The sequence below is a fragment of the Lagopus leucura genome, unplaced genomic scaffold, assembly GCF_019238085.1.
Source record: "Lagopus leucura isolate 7727_CA_CO unplaced genomic scaffold, USGS_WTPT01 Super-Scaffold_100001, whole genome shotgun sequence".
NCBI classification, from domain to species: Eukaryota; Metazoa; Chordata; class Aves; order Galliformes; family Phasianidae; genus Lagopus; species Lagopus leucura.
The window spans coordinates 5,515,626-5,535,134 of record NW_024962262.1 but is presented as its reverse complement, the minus strand read 5'-3'; the positions used below and the strand labels follow the sequence as shown (position 1 = coordinate 5,535,134).

The following is a 19,509-nucleotide window of genomic DNA, read 5'->3' as shown; positions in this document are numbered from 1 at the left end:
GGATCTGTGACCTGTGCCTGTAGGTGTGAGCAGTGGTGTCTGTCCCCTTACAGAGCTAACTTCCCTTCTCTTCCCTTGGCTCCTGCAGGCTTTATCATCTACTTTTCCTACGGAATATGGCACAGCGTGGAGGCTGCGTACGCAGCATCAGCAGACACAGAGAGAAGCATGGACACTGCCTCAGACAGCTGCAAATGACCACGTGTGTGGCTCGTGGGCGACCGGGGACCGCTGCAGCGAAGGCAGCTGTGCCATGGGGCTCCTGAAGTGTTGCATATGGTTAATCAGTACTGCAGCAAGAAAGAAGCACAGTGTGGGAATCCCCAGGCCTGTTGCTGCAGCTTGCAGTTTGCTTAGTCGCGCAGTTAAAAGGGATCACAAGGAAAAAAAGCTGCTCCCAGCAATGCTGTTAGCTGGTCTGGGGCCATGTACTCTCCCTCCTCCCTCCCGTTGTTTTGTTTTGTTTTGTTTTGTTTTTCAGTGTCTAGAAAGAAAACTGCTTCTGTGTGCCAGTTAACCTGAAATGCTGCTATGAAACAGGCCTCACAGAGGTCCTTCTTTCAGTAGCCCTGGGAATGACCCCCCCACAGATATTCTACCTGATATATACAGAGCACATCTGCAGTGCTATTGTCATGCTTAGATCAGACACTTCCTTCACCTGATGTGAGCTGTACCACCTTTGTACGTACAAAGAAAAGGCTCTCTGCAAACGTGAGCTTTCACCTGGTTAAGAAAGCACCTGCAAGATTTATGTTCCTCAGAGCATCAGGTTTCATAGTTTTTATTGCATTTAACTTTTAACTCGGCATTCATGTACTTTAAAACACTGCTACTGTGAAATGTCGGGAGGTTTATTGTGGGTTGAATGGTCGTTTGGCAGGATGCAGATAATGAAATGGATGTTCCTGCTAACTAGACTCAGCAGAGGGATTTGGGGTTTAGTCATAGAAGTATCTGGTGCAAGTACTTGAATGTCTTTAAGGGCAGAGGTGTCTCCAAAGAGCCTTCTACCTCTTCACGTCAGAGCTGACCAGCAGTGGGGCTGAACCGGTGGGGTGGCAGAAGTGCTCTTGAGCCCAGCTCTGAAAATGTGTTTGGTTGGAAGTTAGAGGAGCTCCCTCGGTGTGGGCTGTGTGAATAGTAGAATAAAGCATTTGGCCGTGAGCATTCGGCATCAGGGTGAAGCCTGTTTCTGTCCCTGGAAGGAGGAACACAGGAAGAGTCTCAAGGGATTGAACTTCATTTGTGAGCAGCACTTGAGTCCGTGCCTCGTGCCTGGTGGGGCATGAGGATGTTGTAGGGTTTTCTCCTTCCCTGTGGTCCCATCAGAGCAGGGGGCAACACTAGGGGGCTGGCTTGCTGAGAGTTTACCTTGCAGGCTGCTCAGCTGCTTAACACAGACCTGAGCAGGGCTGTAAATGTGCTGAGCCCCTGCTCTGAGTGCTGCCCACCCACCCTGTGCAGCAGTGTGTGCTCTTGCTCCAACACGTGCTCCTGTGGGGCCAGAGAAGCTTGTGCTGCCCGCACTGCATGTCCTGGGCCATGGGAATTCTCTATCTTTGGAGGTGCTGGGAATGAGGTTGGATGGGGCTTTGAGCGAACAGATCTGGTGCAAGATGTCCCTGCCCAGCCCAAGCCATTCTATGATTCTGTGAAGTTCTGTGAAGAGGTGAGACCAAAGACTGTGTTAAGTTGGCAACACAGACGTGGCCTTGGCTTTGCTGAAAGGCAGTTTCAAAAAAGATTCTCCCAAATATCTCCCCAGCCAAATTCCCTGCCCTAAAAAAGGCTTGTGGAAGCATTCAAAAGGTGGGTTGTGCCCACGCAACACCGCTATTTAAATGTGCTGAATAACAAATCCCAAACAGATACTGCAGAAATCCTCTCTCCTAACGTGTGTAGGGGTTGCTCCACACTGCTGCCACAATGCTGCACCTGGAGCATTTGGTCTGTTGGCCATCATAACTCCTGCTGCTGAGGGGATGGGCACCCGACCCCATCATACTGGTGTGGACTGAGGAGCAGGCTCCGTATGGCTTAACCAGCAGAAGGGAGAACCAGACCATCTCCCTCAGTCATACTGTGGTGGGTCGTGTCTTGCAGCTTTCCAGCACAGCCTTTCTGCCTGCTAGGAGTTCCAGTCTTGGCCTTCTGGCAAACTGGGAGGCTCTTCTCAGGGCTGGAGCTGGGTGGAGGGAATGTGCTCTGTGTATTTTCAGGGTGCTTTCAGGACCCTTGACCATCTGCCAGTCCTCTTTTCCTTGCACACGGATGAAGTCTTACTCAAGCAGGGAGAGAAGAGTATCAAAATTAAAACCCAGGAGGTTGAGCCCTATTTTGATTTAAACATGGGCAAAAACTCAGTGTGTGCCAAAACCTCCTGGAAAGCACTGAGGATGTGAGAGGATGGGGAAAAAATGGAAAATGGGAACGCAGAGGGTGTGGATATTTCCCATTGTACCAAGAATGTAAGGACCTTTGTCTTGGGTACCAACTCTGAGCAATTTAGACGTTCAGCATTGACTATATGAGGCTGAATTCTGATGGAAGTATATTTCCAAAGAAAATTATCTAAAAATATGCAGATTTCTTGCTGTAATTTTTTTTTTTATATAAATGTTAACTTATTTTTGTTGTCTTCTTAGGGATCTGTTCTGGTATTTATATCCCATAACTTTATTTCAGCTTTTGTGGCGTATAATATCAGCACTTGGGAGAAAGGGAAAGTCTGGATCGGGTTCATTTTCCTGTCGTTTCCTTTTCTCCCAGAAGGTTTCATAGGAAAATCCTTCCGTTTCGCCACGCTTTGTGTTCCAGTGTTCCAATGTGCCATGGCCTGTGCCAGCCCTGGGGAAGCCCCTGTGCCAGGCTGTGCGTGGGGACGCAATGACTCGGTCACTGCTGCCTGCTCTGCCCTGCCCTCACTGCTGCATCCCCGCCCCGCTTGGATTTGCAAGCTGTAAGGTAGAAATTTGGCTGCCTGTTTCTGGGGTGGTGTTTTCAAATGGGTGATTTTTAATTATTTTTTTAAATTTATTATTTTTTTTTTTTTGGTCTCTGCGTCCCTGCTGATGTCTGCATGTCCCATAGGTCACTCCAGGTATCTTTGGGGACAGGCAACTGCTGCTATCACCTCGCTCTTGTGAACAAGATGCTTCTCTTGCATCGAGCTCATCTTTGTAAATAGTTCCACAGCTATTTTGCTTTATTATTATATTTTGTACAGATGCATTTTACTAGATGGAGGGGTGGGAACAGAGAAGTGCTGCCTCTGCTCGGTGCCAGAGCAGACCCTTTTGTGTCAGTGCCATGACTCCGCCCATGGGGCAGCCTCAACTGGGGCGGCCAACACGGAGAGGAGCTCACTGGAGAGGAGCCACCAGCACGTGGCCAGGCAGCCTTTCTCAAAGGCTGTTACAGCAGCGCCTTTCTCACCACGAAGGTGTAAAAATCACAGAATCATGACTAGCTTTTGCGTACTTCCTTACAAACATCTTGCTGAAAATCGTTGCCGCGTGGGTTCTGGCTTCATTTCCAATTTCTCTCATCCCTCGGGGTGCTGTTCACCATCCTCTTGCGTGGCTGTGTGGGGATCACCAGGCCCTGGTGTGGGACAGGGAGCAGAGCCTCGAGCCTCGTGGGTGTGTAAGGGCAGGGTTTTGGGGGGGCTCAGAACAGGGGCACTCAGCAGTGCTCCCCTTGGGCCAAACCAAACCCCTGTGGCAGTGGGCGGTGCTGCAGGCTCATTCCATTCCTATTGCCTTGGAGACAAAGCACTGTTAGGGGGAATCATGTTTTGTAAGATCAACTCTTTAGTGGTGCTGTTTTAAACAGTTCCACCGGGATCTCTCAAATTCCTCCTGGCACAATTTGCACCCCAGGAAACCACCCACAATGGAGCACTGCTACCATCTGCCCAAGTGATGGCAGAAGGCCGCCCTGCACCGCCTGCATCTCCACCCCATCCCTGCCCGTGGGACCGTTCCCTCTCTCTGTCTGAGCCCCCACCCGGCAGGCCATGGAGGCAGCACCTCCTGGGATGCTCTCAGGGAATTTGCCCCCAGGCTGAGCCGTGCCCTCAAGTGCTCCACTGAGCAACGCTGAGCGCGGCCAGCAAAGCGACTTTACGGACTGAAGCCATGGAAGTCTGTACAGTGTTTAATTACTAAGCGCAATGTATATACCTTTCTGTTGACGGTCTATTTTCCTAATGGTTTCTCAGAGTTTCTTACAGGCGTGTTAAATAGTTTTGATGCTTGTTCTGCAGACAGATCTATTTTTTATCTTTTTTACCTTTCTTTCGGTTGGATTTCTTTTTTCCGTGTCCGTGCAGCGCTTGAAGCCTTACGTTTTGAAATGTGAACCTCGCCCTCCCCGCGCGTGTGCACAGCTCCCTTTTGTCCTGGTGCCACTGTAAATACTTCACCACCAAATGAAGCTGTTGGCAATTCACTTCTCGTTAAGTGGTACAGCATTAAAGCATTTTTCTCAGTACTCGAATAAACCATGCCTGTTGTTTGCCCTTATTTTTGAGCCTGTCTCCGTCCTCCAGCTATCTGTAGTGCCTGCAGGCTGCGCAGGAGGGCACTGCCCTGAGGTGCAGCCCCTGGTGCTGCCACGTGTGTTTGGAAATAGGGGCTGTGCACTGAGCACGTTCTGCCTGGGGGGGTTTCAGGGTTGGGATGAGCACACGGGGCGGCACTGCAATCCTCAATGGGGCACTGTGCTTTCAGCCCCCCTCGTGTCGGGAGGATGCCAGGAAGAGCCCCAGCTCAGTGTCCTAGAGGCGCCTCAGACCAGACACCTGAGAAGTGCCCTCACCCAGGGCAGCGCTGTGTCGCTGTGGGGATGTGCTGGTCTGTGAGCCTCATTTTTCTCTGTGGGATTTGGAGCTAATGCACAGCATGTGAGCTGTGCTAACCCCACTCAGCTGCTCCCTGCCAGGAAGCCCCATTCCTTACCGCACTGCCACGGGATTTCGCTTTGCCTTCCATTCATGCCAGTGTCTGTACATCTGTGTACGCAGAAAACACAGCAGGACACCCCAGTTTTTGTGCGCCCACCCACGCTGTGTGCTGGCGCCTGTATTTATTATCAGGAATATATTACACTTATCTGTACATCAGAACTGAAATAATACAAACTTCCTGTACTCATTAGCCACAGAGTGAACCGGACCACACCTGCTGTGTGGGAACTGTACAGGGGCTCCTTGGCGTGTCCATGGGACACAAGCAATCAGTGCAGAGACGGAACATACCTGATTTGCACCCGTTAGCATCAGCTTTCTTCCCCACCACCGTCACCAGCAGCAGCTTTTGCCGCTGTGCCATCCCCAGAGCCCCGCAGTGGGATGCGCCAAGGCCTCAGTGCTCAATCTGCAAACGTTTGGTAACTCCAAGCTGCTGCCAGAGGGATGAGGGGTGAGTGAACCCCTGCTCTGCCCCCCCCCGGTCCCTATGGGGAGGGCCAGGCACCTGTGGGCGCCCTGTCCTCAAGGGAGATGTGCCAGCATCACTGAGCAGGGGAGCCAGCACTGGGGCCAGCCCATGGTGGGCATCCATGGCAAAAGAAAGGAATGATTTTTGGGGGGATGGAACTCCCTGGTTCTGGGCTCAGGAGGTACCTGTGACATCCCCCAGGAAGGTTTGCTGGACCGGGGCACCTCCCCACCAGGCTCTGAGCTTTGCCAGTGATTTGGAGGTCCCACCAAGGAAGCATTCAGTGACAGGCAGGCTTGGGAGGCAACAGTTCAATGGAGAAGAGGCTGGCAATGACACCAAGTGATGGCAGAACTAGGGCTGGTCCAACGTTTTCCCAGCATTGAAGCCCCACTCTCAATTCACTGCTGGAAGCAATTATTGAATACGAATTTAATTCAAAAATGGGAGTAGGAAAGCACCAGAAATAGAGGAAAACAATGAAGAAATGAAGGCCAGGCTTGGCCAGCCCATCCCAGGCTGATAATATGCTCCAGTGTGTTCAACGTGGGGAAGCTGAGATCAGATCACGGTAACAATTCTGACTTTGTCATCTCATCAGAACTGCATTGGCAGACTGAAGCACAACACTGGAGGTATTGCAGCTTTCTGTGCATGCAGCAGGTCTGAGGGTGGTTATGTTGTACTGGTGAGGAGGGCCTTTGTGTGTGCACCTATTAGAATAGGCTGTACTTCCAGGCTTACTTGCTGGGCACACTACCACCTAGCAACATGTTTCAACGGCAGCTGCTGTGCTAAGGTCTATCCTAACAAGATGCTCGAGTCACTCAGCATCACATGCAAAAGCTGCTACAAAAGTAAATTTCTCAAGAAAAGGAGAATAAAACCCAACATCGCTATTATTTTTATAGCATTGCAGAGGGACTAGGAATGTACTGGCAGTGACCAAATCTGTGTCTGAGCTGCAGAGGTCATCCTGAGAGCGTTCCAGCAAAGCCGGGCACGGATCCCACACACACTTTGCAATGTTGGGTAAAATATAGTGGTGTGAGACATGGGTAGGTATGGAATATTCTGACCTCTTCTGCACCCATGCAGCCCTCTGTATCACACCTGGTGTTCCACCAGCTCAGCCTAATGCTGGGTCAGCAGAGGTCTGAACACAAAGGGTTGGTTTGCTTCTCCTTTCTCGTGGGACTTGAAACGTATCAACCTGAACAGAACCCTACACCCAGAGGTTCTGACTTTTAAAATTAGGTTAAGGGGAAACAAGACAAAAGTAATCTAGGAGCTAAAGAGTCTAAAATTGAAACACATTACCCAGTAACCTCTATCATATTGACTAAAACTCAGGTTTCTCATCTCTACCCTTTCCCCACTTACAACATCAATGCTAAGAGCTAAAAGCAGTGGATGGTTTGTGTTTCTCATCTGGTGCTCAATGCAAAGGTGGTTTCTCAAGGCAGTACTGTCTCAGAATGCCAAAGTCGCTGGTGTTAAGGATTGTACCACTTGGTGGTCACTTGGAAGGCGCTTCTATTTCTGTGGGACTTCCTTCTGGGTGGGGTATAAATGTTGCTGGGAGGCGCAACAGAAATGCGTTTTCTTTTGATACAAGTCTTAGGCACGAGTTAGAAAACCGCTGACTGTAATGAAAATAGATCAGCACTTAGTGGTATCCAAGAGTATAAAAAAATGCAATTCAGAACGTCTTCAACTACATACATATGTGTGTGCGTCTATATATAGGTATAAAGGTACAGTACATACATATATATAAACACAGACACATACACAGAAATATTCACAACTGGAACTCTATTTGAGACTAACCTGAAGTACTGCAGCAGCAGTCCATCCCAACGAACCTGTAATATAGCATTTTCCAACAGCTGGCTCTAACAACAGTGAAATTATTATCATACTAAGCTAAACCTACCTTTCTAGCTATCCTACCTTGCTAGCCTACCTTTCTGCTATCCTAAGTTATCACTATCCTCCCTGCTATTGTAATGAACGTGTCAAAACCATGAGCTCCTATCTAAGGTTTCTCGGAGAGCCCTGCCTAGTGTGAAGCTATGCAGCCAGGGAGCATGCTTGCAGCCACGAGCCTGGCACCTGCTGATGGTGGGGCTTCCTTGGGTGTGAGGTTCAGCAGCTGCAAACATGCCCGAGGCAGGGGGCCGTGATGGATCACCGTCGCACGGTTCTGGCTTTGGCTGGCGAGGAGTTCCCTGCAGAGCAGCGATAAAATGATGTGGATGATGCTCGGGGGGTTTTCACAGGGCTGACGGCGTCTCCTGCCTGCAGTTTCCAGAGCAGCTCCTCGTTTGTTCTGCTCAGCCGCTTCTTCTCCTCCACCTCTTTCTCGACATGTTCCTGGAGATTGGCGTTCTCCTCCGACAGTTGCCTGGGGAGGGAAGCCAGCACATGAGGCTCACCAGGATGGAGGAGGCACAGAAGCACAAGAGGCAGCGAAGCAGGAGGCCACCTACCTCCCTCCACACCACCCTACCTCATCCCTAGGACTGCAGCTGGGACACAGCTGTTCAGGTACTTGGCTTGGGGATGTGGGTACACCCAGAGGCTTCAGGCATCCTCTTCTCATCACTATCTGCTCAGGGCTGGGTTGGTTTCAGCCCCAAGAGCCCTAAGTGAAACTTCTTGGATCATTCTCCCCCCATTCAGCACATGGGGTTGCAAGCGTGGTGCTGTGTGCCCTGTTTGCAGAATTTGTTCACTGGTGCAGCAGTTCCTACCTGGGATTGTGCCCCTTAGCCTCAGAGGTTCCAAACCCACCCCTGAGGTGAAGGCCAGGGCCCCAGGTTATTAGACACCTGTGCTTCCCAACCACCTTTGCCCAGAGGTACACCATCACCCAGAGGTGCTTGTTGAGCTGCTCCATCTCCTCCACAGCGGTGGAGAATGTTGGGTTTTAGGCATTTTTCTGTGTAATGAAGGACAAAATTCTGTTGTCAACTCCAGTGGCAGCCGTAACTCTCACCTTTGCTTCTCAACCCTGCCACCAAATCTGAGCCACGAGGAACAGCAATTGTGAGGTGGCAGAGCACAAGCAAAGAGGTGAGTGCCACTGCACCCGACTCTTCCACCCACCCAGTTGCTGCAGTGTGCAAAGGGAAAGGAGTCTGTGCTCTGTGCTCCCTTGTTCAGATGATGCTCTGCTCCATAAATGCCCTGTGAGCCTTTGGGTCCTGACCATCCTGACCCTCCATTCCTGGCTGCAGCATTAGGGAAGCTCCCTACAACCCACCGGCTGCTTCAAGGGTGGGACGGAGCAATCTGTAGGCAGCAAACCTCATAAGTCTGCTTGCCTCTAGCCAGGTGGCTGTGCTAAAGGAAATGGGACAGTCCAGGCAGATGGTGGGACTGATGGATGTGCAACTTGGTCACAGAGCATCATCTGGTTTCTGCATCCCCACTGTGCTTGGGCAGGAGCCTGGTCCTGGGGCAAGCCAACAGGGGCCTCAGGGCATCTACCTGGCCCAATTAAACCAGCTGAAGAGTTTTTAGAAATAAAACCTGACCCACAAACACAACCACCCATCATGTATTTCCAGGGCTCTGGCAGCTGAGGATTTCTGCTTCTTTGGCCGAGTTTCTTACAGCAGTGGAGCTAAGTTGATTGTGCATGTATGTCTGCTTTTCTCCTCTTCCTCTGTCAATTTTGAGCCACAAAGCAGCATTTGCAGAGTCAGAGGATTTAAAGATATGGGCTGGTAGATTTTGGAAAGCTGCTTGCCCAGTAGTGGAGAAAGATCCTATTCACAGTCCCATTAAAGAAACAGCTGTGGTGTGAGCTCACAGTCCAAACAGTGTGAGAAAGTCTGCAGGGAGCACACCCTGGAGAAATAACTCTATAGGAAAGCTTTGCAACACATGGAATTACTTTTTCTTTTGCAGTGCCCAACAAGACAGACCATAAAAATTATACCCAAAGCCCCACTACAACCTTTTCTAACCAGCATTTTCAAAGGAAAAAAAAAAAAAAATAGGCTCACCAGCCCAAAAGCAGATGTCTCTGTTGACAAGGAACCTTGTCCCTCCAGTCAGATTGTTAGTGCAAACAACAAAACCAAAGGTAACCCTGCTTGGGTGATGGCAGCACTGTTAGGCTGTCCCTGTGAAACCGCTTTTCCCACCCTCACCAACATGTTTTGTGGCACTGACTCTGGGATCAGAAGCAATTGGCAACTTAGGACTCAGCAGCACATCAAAATCATGAAAATAATTTCTTATAGATATGTGATTTTCCTCATGTTAAACAAACCCTGATATACAAATGATTTGTTGATAGAACAAGCAGAGCAGGAGCATGCACTTTCAAGAGGAAATACACTTAATTCTTCTCTTTCTGAAATAAGTGTCAGCCTTGGGCAGTTAAAATTTGCAGCCTCTCTGTAAGCTCAGATAGAGTACAAGTATCTCTGCAAACCTTGTTATGACGGTGTTCTGCTCAATCCTGGCTCTGAGTTCTTCGTTCTGCTGTTGCAGCACAGTGATTTTTTCTTCCAGGATTAAATTTTTCTCAGCCTGCAATAAAATGAGTATTTGTTTTTTTCAGTCTGAAGAAATCCCGAAGCCTACTCCATGAAGATTTGTTCTTTATTTGGCCCCAGAGCAACTTCTGAAATCTGAAAATGGTTGGAGGTGGTCATTTGACTGCAGCTGAGGCTTAGAGGAGTGACTCACCCCATTCATTCTGGTGAAGATGTGGCCATCAGCAGGGATAACTTTGTAGAATCACAGAACCACAGAACCATTAAGGTTGGAAAGGATCTCTAAGACACTAAGACCACCCAGTCCAACCATCAGCCCATCCCCCCCATGCTCACTAAGCATGTCCCTCTCTGCCACATCTCTATGGTTCTTGAATACCTCCGGGGACAGTGACTCCACCACCTCCCCTGGGCAGCCTGTTCCAACAAAGCAACAAGAGAAGAGGCCAACTCCCACCCCCTCTTCTCCAGACTAACCAATCCCAGTTCCCTCACCTGCTCCACACCAGACTTAAGCTCCAGACCCTTCACAGCTTTGTTGCCCTTCTCTGGAGACACTCCAGAGCCTCCAAGCCCTTCTTGAGGGGCCCAAAACACGATACTTGAGGTAACTGAACACAGCATCAAGGGAGGCAGAACTGAAATAATAGTCCTTTTTTTCCTAACTGAGGAGCAGGAGGGTCCCAGTCTTGGCCAGCACAAATAAAACATAATCCCCTGTGGTGTCCCTTGCAGACACATCTCTCTGCTGCTGGCAGTGGCAGCTACAATTAGGTGAAATGGATCTCGCCCCAAGCACAAGTGGTTTTTACTAAGGACAACCCAAGGACAGAGTTGGAGGATGTCACCAGCAGTGTATTACATCCCAAACATGGTTAGAGGCATGCACTACAGCCTCAGATGCTCTGTTTTTCCCAGGTTTTGAATCTGACGTGCTTTATCACCTTAGTTCTTGCTTTTTTCCAGCAGTTTGAATGTTGCTGAATTCAACACTTTTGGAAGAAGACAAGATATCGCAAGGGAACCTTATCTCTGTGTGAGCTTGGTTATTGAACTTCCCAATCTTTTAGAAAGAATCAAAATACTGTGCACTCAATAAGTCACACTTTATGGTGGAGGCATCAGATTTAAGCAGTGATCACCAACCAATGCAGGTAGCTGTAAAGGATGATGCTGATTCGGTGATATTCTGGCTCACCACAGTACATTTTATTAGAGCAGATTCTGGTCCCATTTTTAAATACTTCAAGACAAGAATCAGTGTCACAGCACCTTCACTGCTCCCCTAACCTCGATGGTTTTAATAAGTGGTAGCTGTGCCAACACAAAGCATAGGAGAGCTGCATCTCCTTCCTTCCTGAGTGCAACCTTCACTCTCTGTCACCCATTTCCTAATGCCCTCATTTCCAGTAGGCAAGGAACCAAGCGTGCCCTTATGTTCTCTGCATGTGCCAGCTGTCTGCCCAGCTTCAGCAGTGTCTCCGAGCCCACCAAATGTGGCCATTCCCACCATGCCCTGTGCTACCACTCATGGCTACTGCTGCATCTCTTACAGTCTATGCTGAACCTCAGCTGAAATACAGAGCAGGGAGAGAGCCTCAGGACCTCTATGATGGTCTACAATCCTGACAGCACATGCTCATAGAAGCACAGAATGGATTAGGTTGGAAGGGACCATAAAGATCATCCAGTTCCAACCCCTCTGCTGTGCCAGGGCAGCCAAACGAGCAAGTTTATTCCGGCAGGCCATCAGCCTTATCCAATCCTGCTCTGCTCAGGGCAGCCTTTTCAGGATCCTGTCACCCACCTGACCCTGTGTTTTAAATGCCCATCTGCTTCCTATGAGGCACCCATCTCTCAGAGCCTTTGGAGATGCTCTGAGGTGTTTCTGGCACATATAGAGGCAGATGTTTAAACAGAAAGCAGTTGTGTCCTTGGATCACTGTAGCCTCAGTGTTTTACTGTGATAAAGTGCAGGAGCTGTATGCTGTATGTGTGCTGTATGTGGTTAATTAGCAAAAGCAGCTAAATGACTGCTAAATGCTGACTTTTTTATTTTCCAGTATAACTCTACAGTGCATGTTTTCACATTCTGGCTCTGCTTCAGGAGCAGTATATTGGAAGGAGCAAAGTTAACAAATCTCAGCTGTAAGGAGACATTTTTCTCTACATCCACTGATTCAAGCATCTGTTCAGCAAAATAATCGTCTGAGTTCTCAAATTTCCCCGTAAATGGAAACAAATCTTGCTGAATGCTGTGCTGAACCAGCTGTCCCAGCTTCCCAGCTGAGGTAATGCCTCATGCTGTCACCATACTACACACTCACTGTCACTGTAGGTTATTCCTCAGAAAATGAATCCCCTTTTCCAATAAAAAGTGCAACTGATGGTGAACCAGAGAGCTCTTCATCAGGGATCCCCACAAGCAAAGGATGAGAAAACAGTGTAGGCTGCAGAAAAGCATTACCTCAGAGAGCTCTCCTAGAGTGATTTTTGCTAGGGACTGCTAGCTGAATATTGCTAATTCACCAGCAGCAGCAGGACACAAATGGCTCAGTTTTCCCCTCTTTGCCCTTCCCAGTCCTAAATGGCACCTGGCTCTTGCAGGGTGCTGTACAACATTATGCCCTGGAAGAGCACAATGCTCCCCTTCTTCTATTCTTCCTATGCCCCTCACCTCGTAATCTAATGCACAGGCTGAGCAGGTAGCCACATATAAAAGCAATACAGGCCAAGAGATGTGTGGAAGAAGTCAAAGTGTCATGGGTAGGTGAAGGGGAGGGAAAAGATCCCAATTTCTGAGTGAAAATCTGAGATGTTACAGTAGAAGAAGCTATGAGCTTGGCTGTGGAAGAGCACAATAGGGAGCCATTCATGAACCTCCTTAACTGCATCTTTCCCAACATGTTTTCCTCTCCCCCCTTTTTAAATTCACCTGCTGTAACCAAACTTTTACTCTTCTACCTCTGTGATGTCTCCTCCAAAAGAAAAAATGACAACTCACTTGTTTTTCTAGCTCCATAATCTTCTTATCCTGTTCATGAATCTGATGGTTCTTCAATTCCAGAACATGTTTTAAGCTCTTCAGATCTTCTTCTAAGTGCAGGTAAGGAGCTTTTGCAATCTAGGAAACATGCCAGCATTTTGTCTATGTCAGCCATCAGTGCATCTTCAGCCACTAGGTAAAGTTTTCCAGTCTACCAATGGTTTAGGATTCTTAGTGCTGGGAAAGGCAGACGGAGGTGAGCCTCCCCAGCTGATCTGAACCCTGATATTCTCTCCTGGAACATCCTTTTATCTGGGCAGCCACTGATATCTTTCTTTTGACCAGCTCTGTAGCTAGAAGGATGGCATGCTGCTGATTCATGGTTTTCTGGATTTCTGTGACTGTAACTCACACCAGTGAGCTGTCTTGGAGTAACGGGCATTGACATCACGGTGACACAGCAGAATTTGTGCTGCCATTATGTTAATTAAGTACTGCAGCAGGCATGGAAGGCACTGACACTACCTGTTTCCATGGCCAAGGCAGTTTCAGACACTTGTGCTCCTTTTCTAAGGAGTTTTCCCATCTGAAAGCTTCTAGATGCCCTCACTCAACCCTACTATGTCCACTCCCTGTCTCCCTCTGTCTCATCCATGGGCCTGTGCTGTGAACATGCTGAAATGACCCAAATTAAAGAAACGTCTTTAGAGAAGTTCATTTTGGTGTTATTTCATTTCAGATAAATAGTTGCAGCAAGCATTCACTTGCACACTGTAAGTTAACAGCTTGGCTGCAGTAGACAGCAGTTGGATAAATATTTAATGATGTGACAGGTCTGTCCACACAAGCCCAGGAAAAAAATGAGGGAACACATGGAACTTCACAGAAGTAGGCTCAGAATGTGAATAGAATAAAGGTAAAAAGATAAAAAGTAAAATGAAAGAGAAGAAAAAGACAAACAGACAACAAAAAGGACATACGAGGTAGAGTTCAGGGAATGTTTTGGAAACAGAGCTACATATGCTGGGTGAAAGAATAGAGGACAGAAGGAAGGCAACGGACAATGGCCCTGTGCTGAGGTGTACCCAGGACAAGGCTATCAATGCTGACTTATCCACAGTGTTCAAGATTCGGGGTCCTGGTGGAGGCATGAGCCCCAGTCCCTGCTGTAGAATCCTATTGCTAACACTGATGTGTGCCAAACACAGAAGCACATATGAAGGCTGTGTAATGATAATTGCCAACTACCTTCAGCTGTTCCTCAGTGCTTTTCTTCAAAGCCTCTTCAAATCGGTCTGCTTTGGCCTTCAGGGACTGGTTCTGGAAGGTGAAGGTGTCTATCTGGTCCTGCAGGGGAGGAGAAATGATCACATCACCATCTTGTCAATCACCCCTCTCGCATTCATACAAGCCAATCTGCACTGTGCAACCAGCAGGGGAGCTAACCAAGGCTCAGAAACCACTGCCAGGGGAGCTTTTTATGTAAGGTCATTTGAATGTACAGTGGGGTTTTCCTAACGAAGTGCCTTGGGCAGGCCTGAGATCCCTGCAATGCCTGCAGCTAGATGACAATGGCTGGCATTGCTCCATTACATGTCTTCAATGCTAAATCACCCTGTCACCTTGGGATGAATCAGAACAACCGCACCTGCCTTGAGACAGCTGGCATTTACACTGCAGGCATGAAAGAGATCTGTTGTGCAGTTCTTACAGTCTGAATGGGGTGGAGGAGATGCCCATCGTGCTTCCTTCACCTTTATAGGCCACATTCCAGCCTACTTAGGGGCTTCTGATACGATAATAAGCAACGGTGAGTTAGCAGAGTAGGCTTTGAATGACATCTCAGAGCTATCTACAGGAACAATGTGCTATTTTAAGCAATCTCATTTCTGTTCCCACGAAAGGTATTCCTGCGCCTTCTGTACAGCCCACTCCTGTAAAAGCTGCAATTGCTGTGAGGTCACATTTTGTATTTTGTGTTTGTCATTTCTCAGCTGTAACACTGCATCAGTGCATACTGCAGAATAGGCTGGAGCTGTAAAAGCTGCATGAGGTGTGACAAGTGCTGCATGTAACAATACACACCAGCTGGGGTTTTTCTAACTCATAATTAATCTCAGCCTAGACAATCAAACAGAGCTGGCACTATGTACTCAGGCATCTTGTTCACGCGGTTTCCAAAGCTAACACAAACCCTGCATTTTCCTCCCTGTAGGTTTGCCTGCTTTTCTCTTCCAGACGCAGCATATTTGGAATCAGCCAAAAGAGTGAGAAAAGCCCAAGGGACACCTTGGCTGCTCATCTCACTTTGGACAGGTGGAGCAGAAGAGGCCTTTAGAGAAGATGAGGTATCCCTGGCACACAGGTTCCTGTGCTGAAGGGATGGATAGGGACAAAGGGGAGCAGTGCCTTCCCAATGGGCACCACAAAATACAGCTGGTGAGATTCAAGGGCCCGGTGTGCTCTGCAACAGCACTGCAGGGTGGGAAATAACAGAAGCGCTAACCTGGAGCGACAGCCGCAGCTTTTCAAAATTTTCCTTTAATTGTGTCTTCTCCAGTTCGTGAGCAGCAACCAGTTCTGGGGAAGACACACACAGACACAACATGGCTAAGTGAAGTCCAGCAAAGCGGGGTCTGAGGGCACAGAGACTGGGAGCCAAGCACCGCTTGGAAAGCAGTTTTAGGGCATGGAATTGAGGAGGAAATCAGCAGTAACACACCACAGGATTCTGGGAAAACTGTTCTGATCAACATTTCTCAGTTTTTCAGTGGTACCTCTATGCCTGTGTGGCTGAATGTGGATTTTTCAGATTTGTCAGCTTCCAGGGGCTGTGATCTGAAAAAGTTTGGTATAAAAATGGGCAACTGACCTCTTCAGAGTGAGTATCCCAAGCCGAGGGATTTGAAATTAGGTACATTTGCAAATTTGGATGGCAGTTGCTTTGGGGAGATAAAACAGGGAGACAGCAACCTGGATGCAAAAAGGCAAGTGCTGGTGCTTCTCCAGGAGCTGTGGAGGATCTGTAAGGTTTAATGACACAATCAGATCCTGGAGACAAAAACTCCTCTGTTTATATCACACGATTAAGTGTTTCACTACTAGAAAAGTCACCTTGGACTGATTAATAACTAAAAGTTAATAAACAAAGTGGAATAGTTTAGCCTCCAAACCAACGGCATGAAACTGGCACTGGGCACTCAACACTCGGCGTTCAGTACTACCTTTTTAGTACACGGACAACCTATTCTGTGCCTGTGCTCCCAGCCCGCGGGGCTGTGCTCTCTAAGCATCCCTTCCTGATGATAGCACCAGTGCTGCTCTCCGAGGCTCTGCGCAGCGGCTGCAGTACAGCTTGCGGGCACAGGAGGGCATCTCGCACCCACGGCAGGAGCAGGAGCTCACGCTTTGGCCTTAACCATCCCCAACTTCAGTCATCAGAAAATACTAGCAAAAACACATAGATAAGCGCATCCTTAAGCAAGGAATAGCTTTTAAACACTGACACCGAGAGCTGTTCAGTAAGCTCCAGCATCCCGAGTGCCCAAGGATTGGGCTCAGGGACCCAGGATCTTCAGAAAAAGTCTGTTGGTGAGGTGAGGTGGCATCTGGACTCAGTAACCCATGGAGAAAGTCTTGTCTTTGTCCCAGAGATCATACAGACACTCTCAGGTGCAAGGTGAATGCTGTATGCATTGCATATGGCTCTCCCTCATCTGGCATCGAAAGACAGAATCATGGAATCACAGAATGGGTCAGTTTGGAAGGGACCTTACTGTCCCTTACTGCCCAGTTCTAATCCTTGCCTTGGGACACCTCGTGCCCTAGCCTCGAATGCCTCCAAGGATGGGGCACTCACAGATCTTTGGGCATCCTATGCCAGGGCCTCGCTGCCCTCTGAGTGAAAGATTTTCCCCAGCATCTAAACTAAATCTCCCATCTTTTAGTTTAAAGCCATTCCCCCTTGTCCTATCACAAACCTATCACACAACACAGACCAACACAGCTTTTCTGTATCAGCTCCTCTGGGGAAAGACACTCCAGGCTTACACAGATGCATTACACAGATGCAGGGCTATTTCCTGTTCTGGGATAACCATTAGGTTGTCCTTGGCTTACCTCGGATCTCACGGTTGTGCTCATCTTGCAGTACAGCAAGGGCGATGGAGTGGTTGTTTTCCAGCTGTAATACTGAAGCTTGGTGGACAGCTGTGATGTCGGACACCTGTTCAGTGACAGCAGATGGAAACACGGGCACACGGTTAGACGTGCTGCAGCACACTGACAAGCCACTGTTAGACAGCTGCAGTGAGCTGGAAACAGCAAAGGGATCTACTGAGTGTGACACCCTCCGTACATGAGCCAGGCTAATTCATTACGGAAGAGGCACGTTACCTCCTGGAGTGTCAGCATTACCTCCACTGCTGCTCGTCGCTTTTCTCTTTCAATTTTAAAATGATAAATGAGGTACATGAGAAAGCACAAAGCAAAAATGTGAAAAAAGGGTATGTTCAAAAATCTCAACATTCAATTAATCTAAATTGTATGCATTGCCTGGCTCCCTCTGATGGTCAGATAAACTTGCACAGTTCAGAGTAATCCTATTTTTGTGGCGCTGTACTGCAATGAGTTTAATTGCACAGTCTTGAATTATCTTCCATGGAAAGTGCCTATGAATTATTCATAGTTGTAAAATATTCATTTCTAGAGAAACATTGAACTTATCATCAGTAGGTTTAAAAAATGAATCACGATCTATCTCACTTCTACTTGAAAATGAGCATCCTACAAAGCCATCAATATGCAAGTTCCAAACTCCTCCTGAATCCTGTTCTTTGAGTCCACATCCAATAAACTGATGAAAGACATGACAGCACCTGCTCTGATCTGCAGAAATTCCTTCTTCACTTCTAACCTGACACTGAGTGAGGAAGACCCACAGATTGAGCTGTTGAGGGGGTTTCCAGTACCAGCAAAAGCTCCCTGAGTCCTATCCTGCAGCCTGTTCCTACTCCCAGTCCAGTTCATAGGAAACAAAATGCTTTATGAATCAGGGAAGTATGTAAAAGTCCCCTGGTTTCTGACTGATCCCTGCAAACAACTGGCAGCGAAGAGCCTTGCAAAGTTTGCTGACGATGAGGCAAACACAGCACAACCTGGAACAGCAGTTTCTCTTTTCTCAGTCTGAGCTGAAGAACAGTCCTGCCTCCTTGTCTACACAAAGCTCAGCCCCACAGCAGCACAATTCAGCAGCAGTGTCCGTGTGGCTAACCAAACATGGCCCACCTGCATTACCTCTGTTCAACTTATGGCCGTATTTCTAGAAGGGATTCACTCTGAAGAGAGACCCAAAATCAAGGCTTGCAAGCAAGCTCCCCGCCAAGCAGCTCAATGACCTAAGGTCTGAAGTTCAAACTTCGCTCATTGGGCTCTTTTATTCAGCAGCCATCCAAGTTGTAACAAAATGGGACTTCCAGCTCTGTAAAGATGGCCATTGGAATGACATCAGAAAAGCCCTGGAGTCCACCCCCAATTCCTTAGGGTTTCAAGTATTCATCAGAGCAGCTCTGAGTGTTACCATCGATGACCTGATGTGCTTTTCCAGGTTTTGTAATCACAGTGATCTCATTCCCTATACACACTGTGGTATCTGCACACTGTCTGTGATATCTGGCAATGCACAAAATCGAGCTGTTTAATTGTTACAAAGAAACAGCTGTTTGTTGCAAAGTCACTTTGCCTCACACAGCATCTTTGTCCACTGTTACACTGGTAGATACTGCAGCCAAGCACATCTCCACTGAAATAAATGTTATTTCACTGTGTTTATCTGTCAGACATATGTATTAGATCACCCAACAGGAGCAATATTTCGCATCAGATTGGATAAGGTTATCTCTTAGAAAGAAAAACAGGCATTAAACATGGAATTTAAAATCATACAAATCCATTTTCTTAAAACTGCAGGAGACAACTAAGAGGTGAAGAACTGTTCACAGAACAACATGGAACTCAGCTTGTTGATGTACTGCATGGGAGAGCAGGGCAATGGGGGTTAGATGACCCAGTGGGCTACTATTGGGATGCGAAATATGACTTGATTTCTCCCAGCCTGCATGCCTCGTGTGAGCACTGCCACATTCTTTAACCCACCCTTACTTAAGTCTTTACTCATGCTCTAATTGCTGCTCAGCTCAGCAGCATCCCATAGGAAAAATTAAGATCAATTCCAACATCCTCAGAGGGTGAAGGGGTCTCCTTTCTCTGCCACAATCCCTGTCAGGTTATTTATCTATAAGGCCAATTAAATATGCTCCAGTTTTCAAATGGTCTCCAGGGTTTTTTCTGTTTCTGATTGCTTTATATTCCCATCCCAAATGACTCCTTTTAACCTTCCCGTGTGACCTCCAGTCTGCAGTTTTCATGGCAGATTGTCTACTTGGCAGCTGGAACCAGATCTTTGGGATCACATTCCAACCCTGCTACTAACTTACTCTGTAAACTTGATCAACTCACTTAAATCCTGTCACAGTTACTTCTGGCTATAAAAAGAAGTTCATAT

The 19,509-nt window shown here is 47.9% G+C and overlaps 2 protein-coding genes across 6 annotated transcripts in view; one reads left to right on the top strand and one right to left on the bottom strand.

Moving 5' to 3' along the window:
* The window catches only part of SLC7A1 (solute carrier family 7 member 1), a 61,227-nt gene extending 56,720 nt beyond the window's left edge, over nucleotides 1–4,507 (top strand). For all 4 annotated transcript variants that reach the window (XM_042867321.1, XM_042867320.1, XM_042867319.1 and 1 more), the window contains one exon: nucleotides 89–4,507. In XM_042867321.1, coding sequence (XP_042723255.1) covers nucleotides 89–198 — 110 coding nt within the window. In that variant the 3' untranslated portion in view covers nucleotides 199–4,507. The remainder of the gene's footprint in view (nucleotides 1–88) is intronic.
* Nucleotides 4,508–5,051: 544 nt separating this feature from the next.
* Nucleotides 5,052–19,509, bottom strand: part of MTUS2 (microtubule associated scaffold protein 2) — a 264,670-nt gene continuing 250,212 nt past the window's right edge. For both annotated transcript variants that reach the window (XM_042867277.1, XM_042867276.1), the window contains 6 exons: nucleotides 17,067–17,172; nucleotides 15,454–15,527; nucleotides 14,196–14,294; nucleotides 12,966–13,085; nucleotides 9,898–9,995; nucleotides 5,052–7,854 (listed from right to left, as the gene is read on the bottom strand). In XM_042867277.1, coding sequence (XP_042723211.1) covers nucleotides 7,638–7,854; nucleotides 9,898–9,995; nucleotides 12,966–13,085; nucleotides 14,196–14,294; nucleotides 15,454–15,527; nucleotides 17,067–17,172 — 714 coding nt within the window. In that variant the 3' untranslated portion in view covers nucleotides 5,052–7,637. The remainder of the gene's footprint in view (nucleotides 7,855–9,897; nucleotides 9,996–12,965; nucleotides 13,086–14,195; nucleotides 14,295–15,453; nucleotides 15,528–17,066; nucleotides 17,173–19,509) is intronic.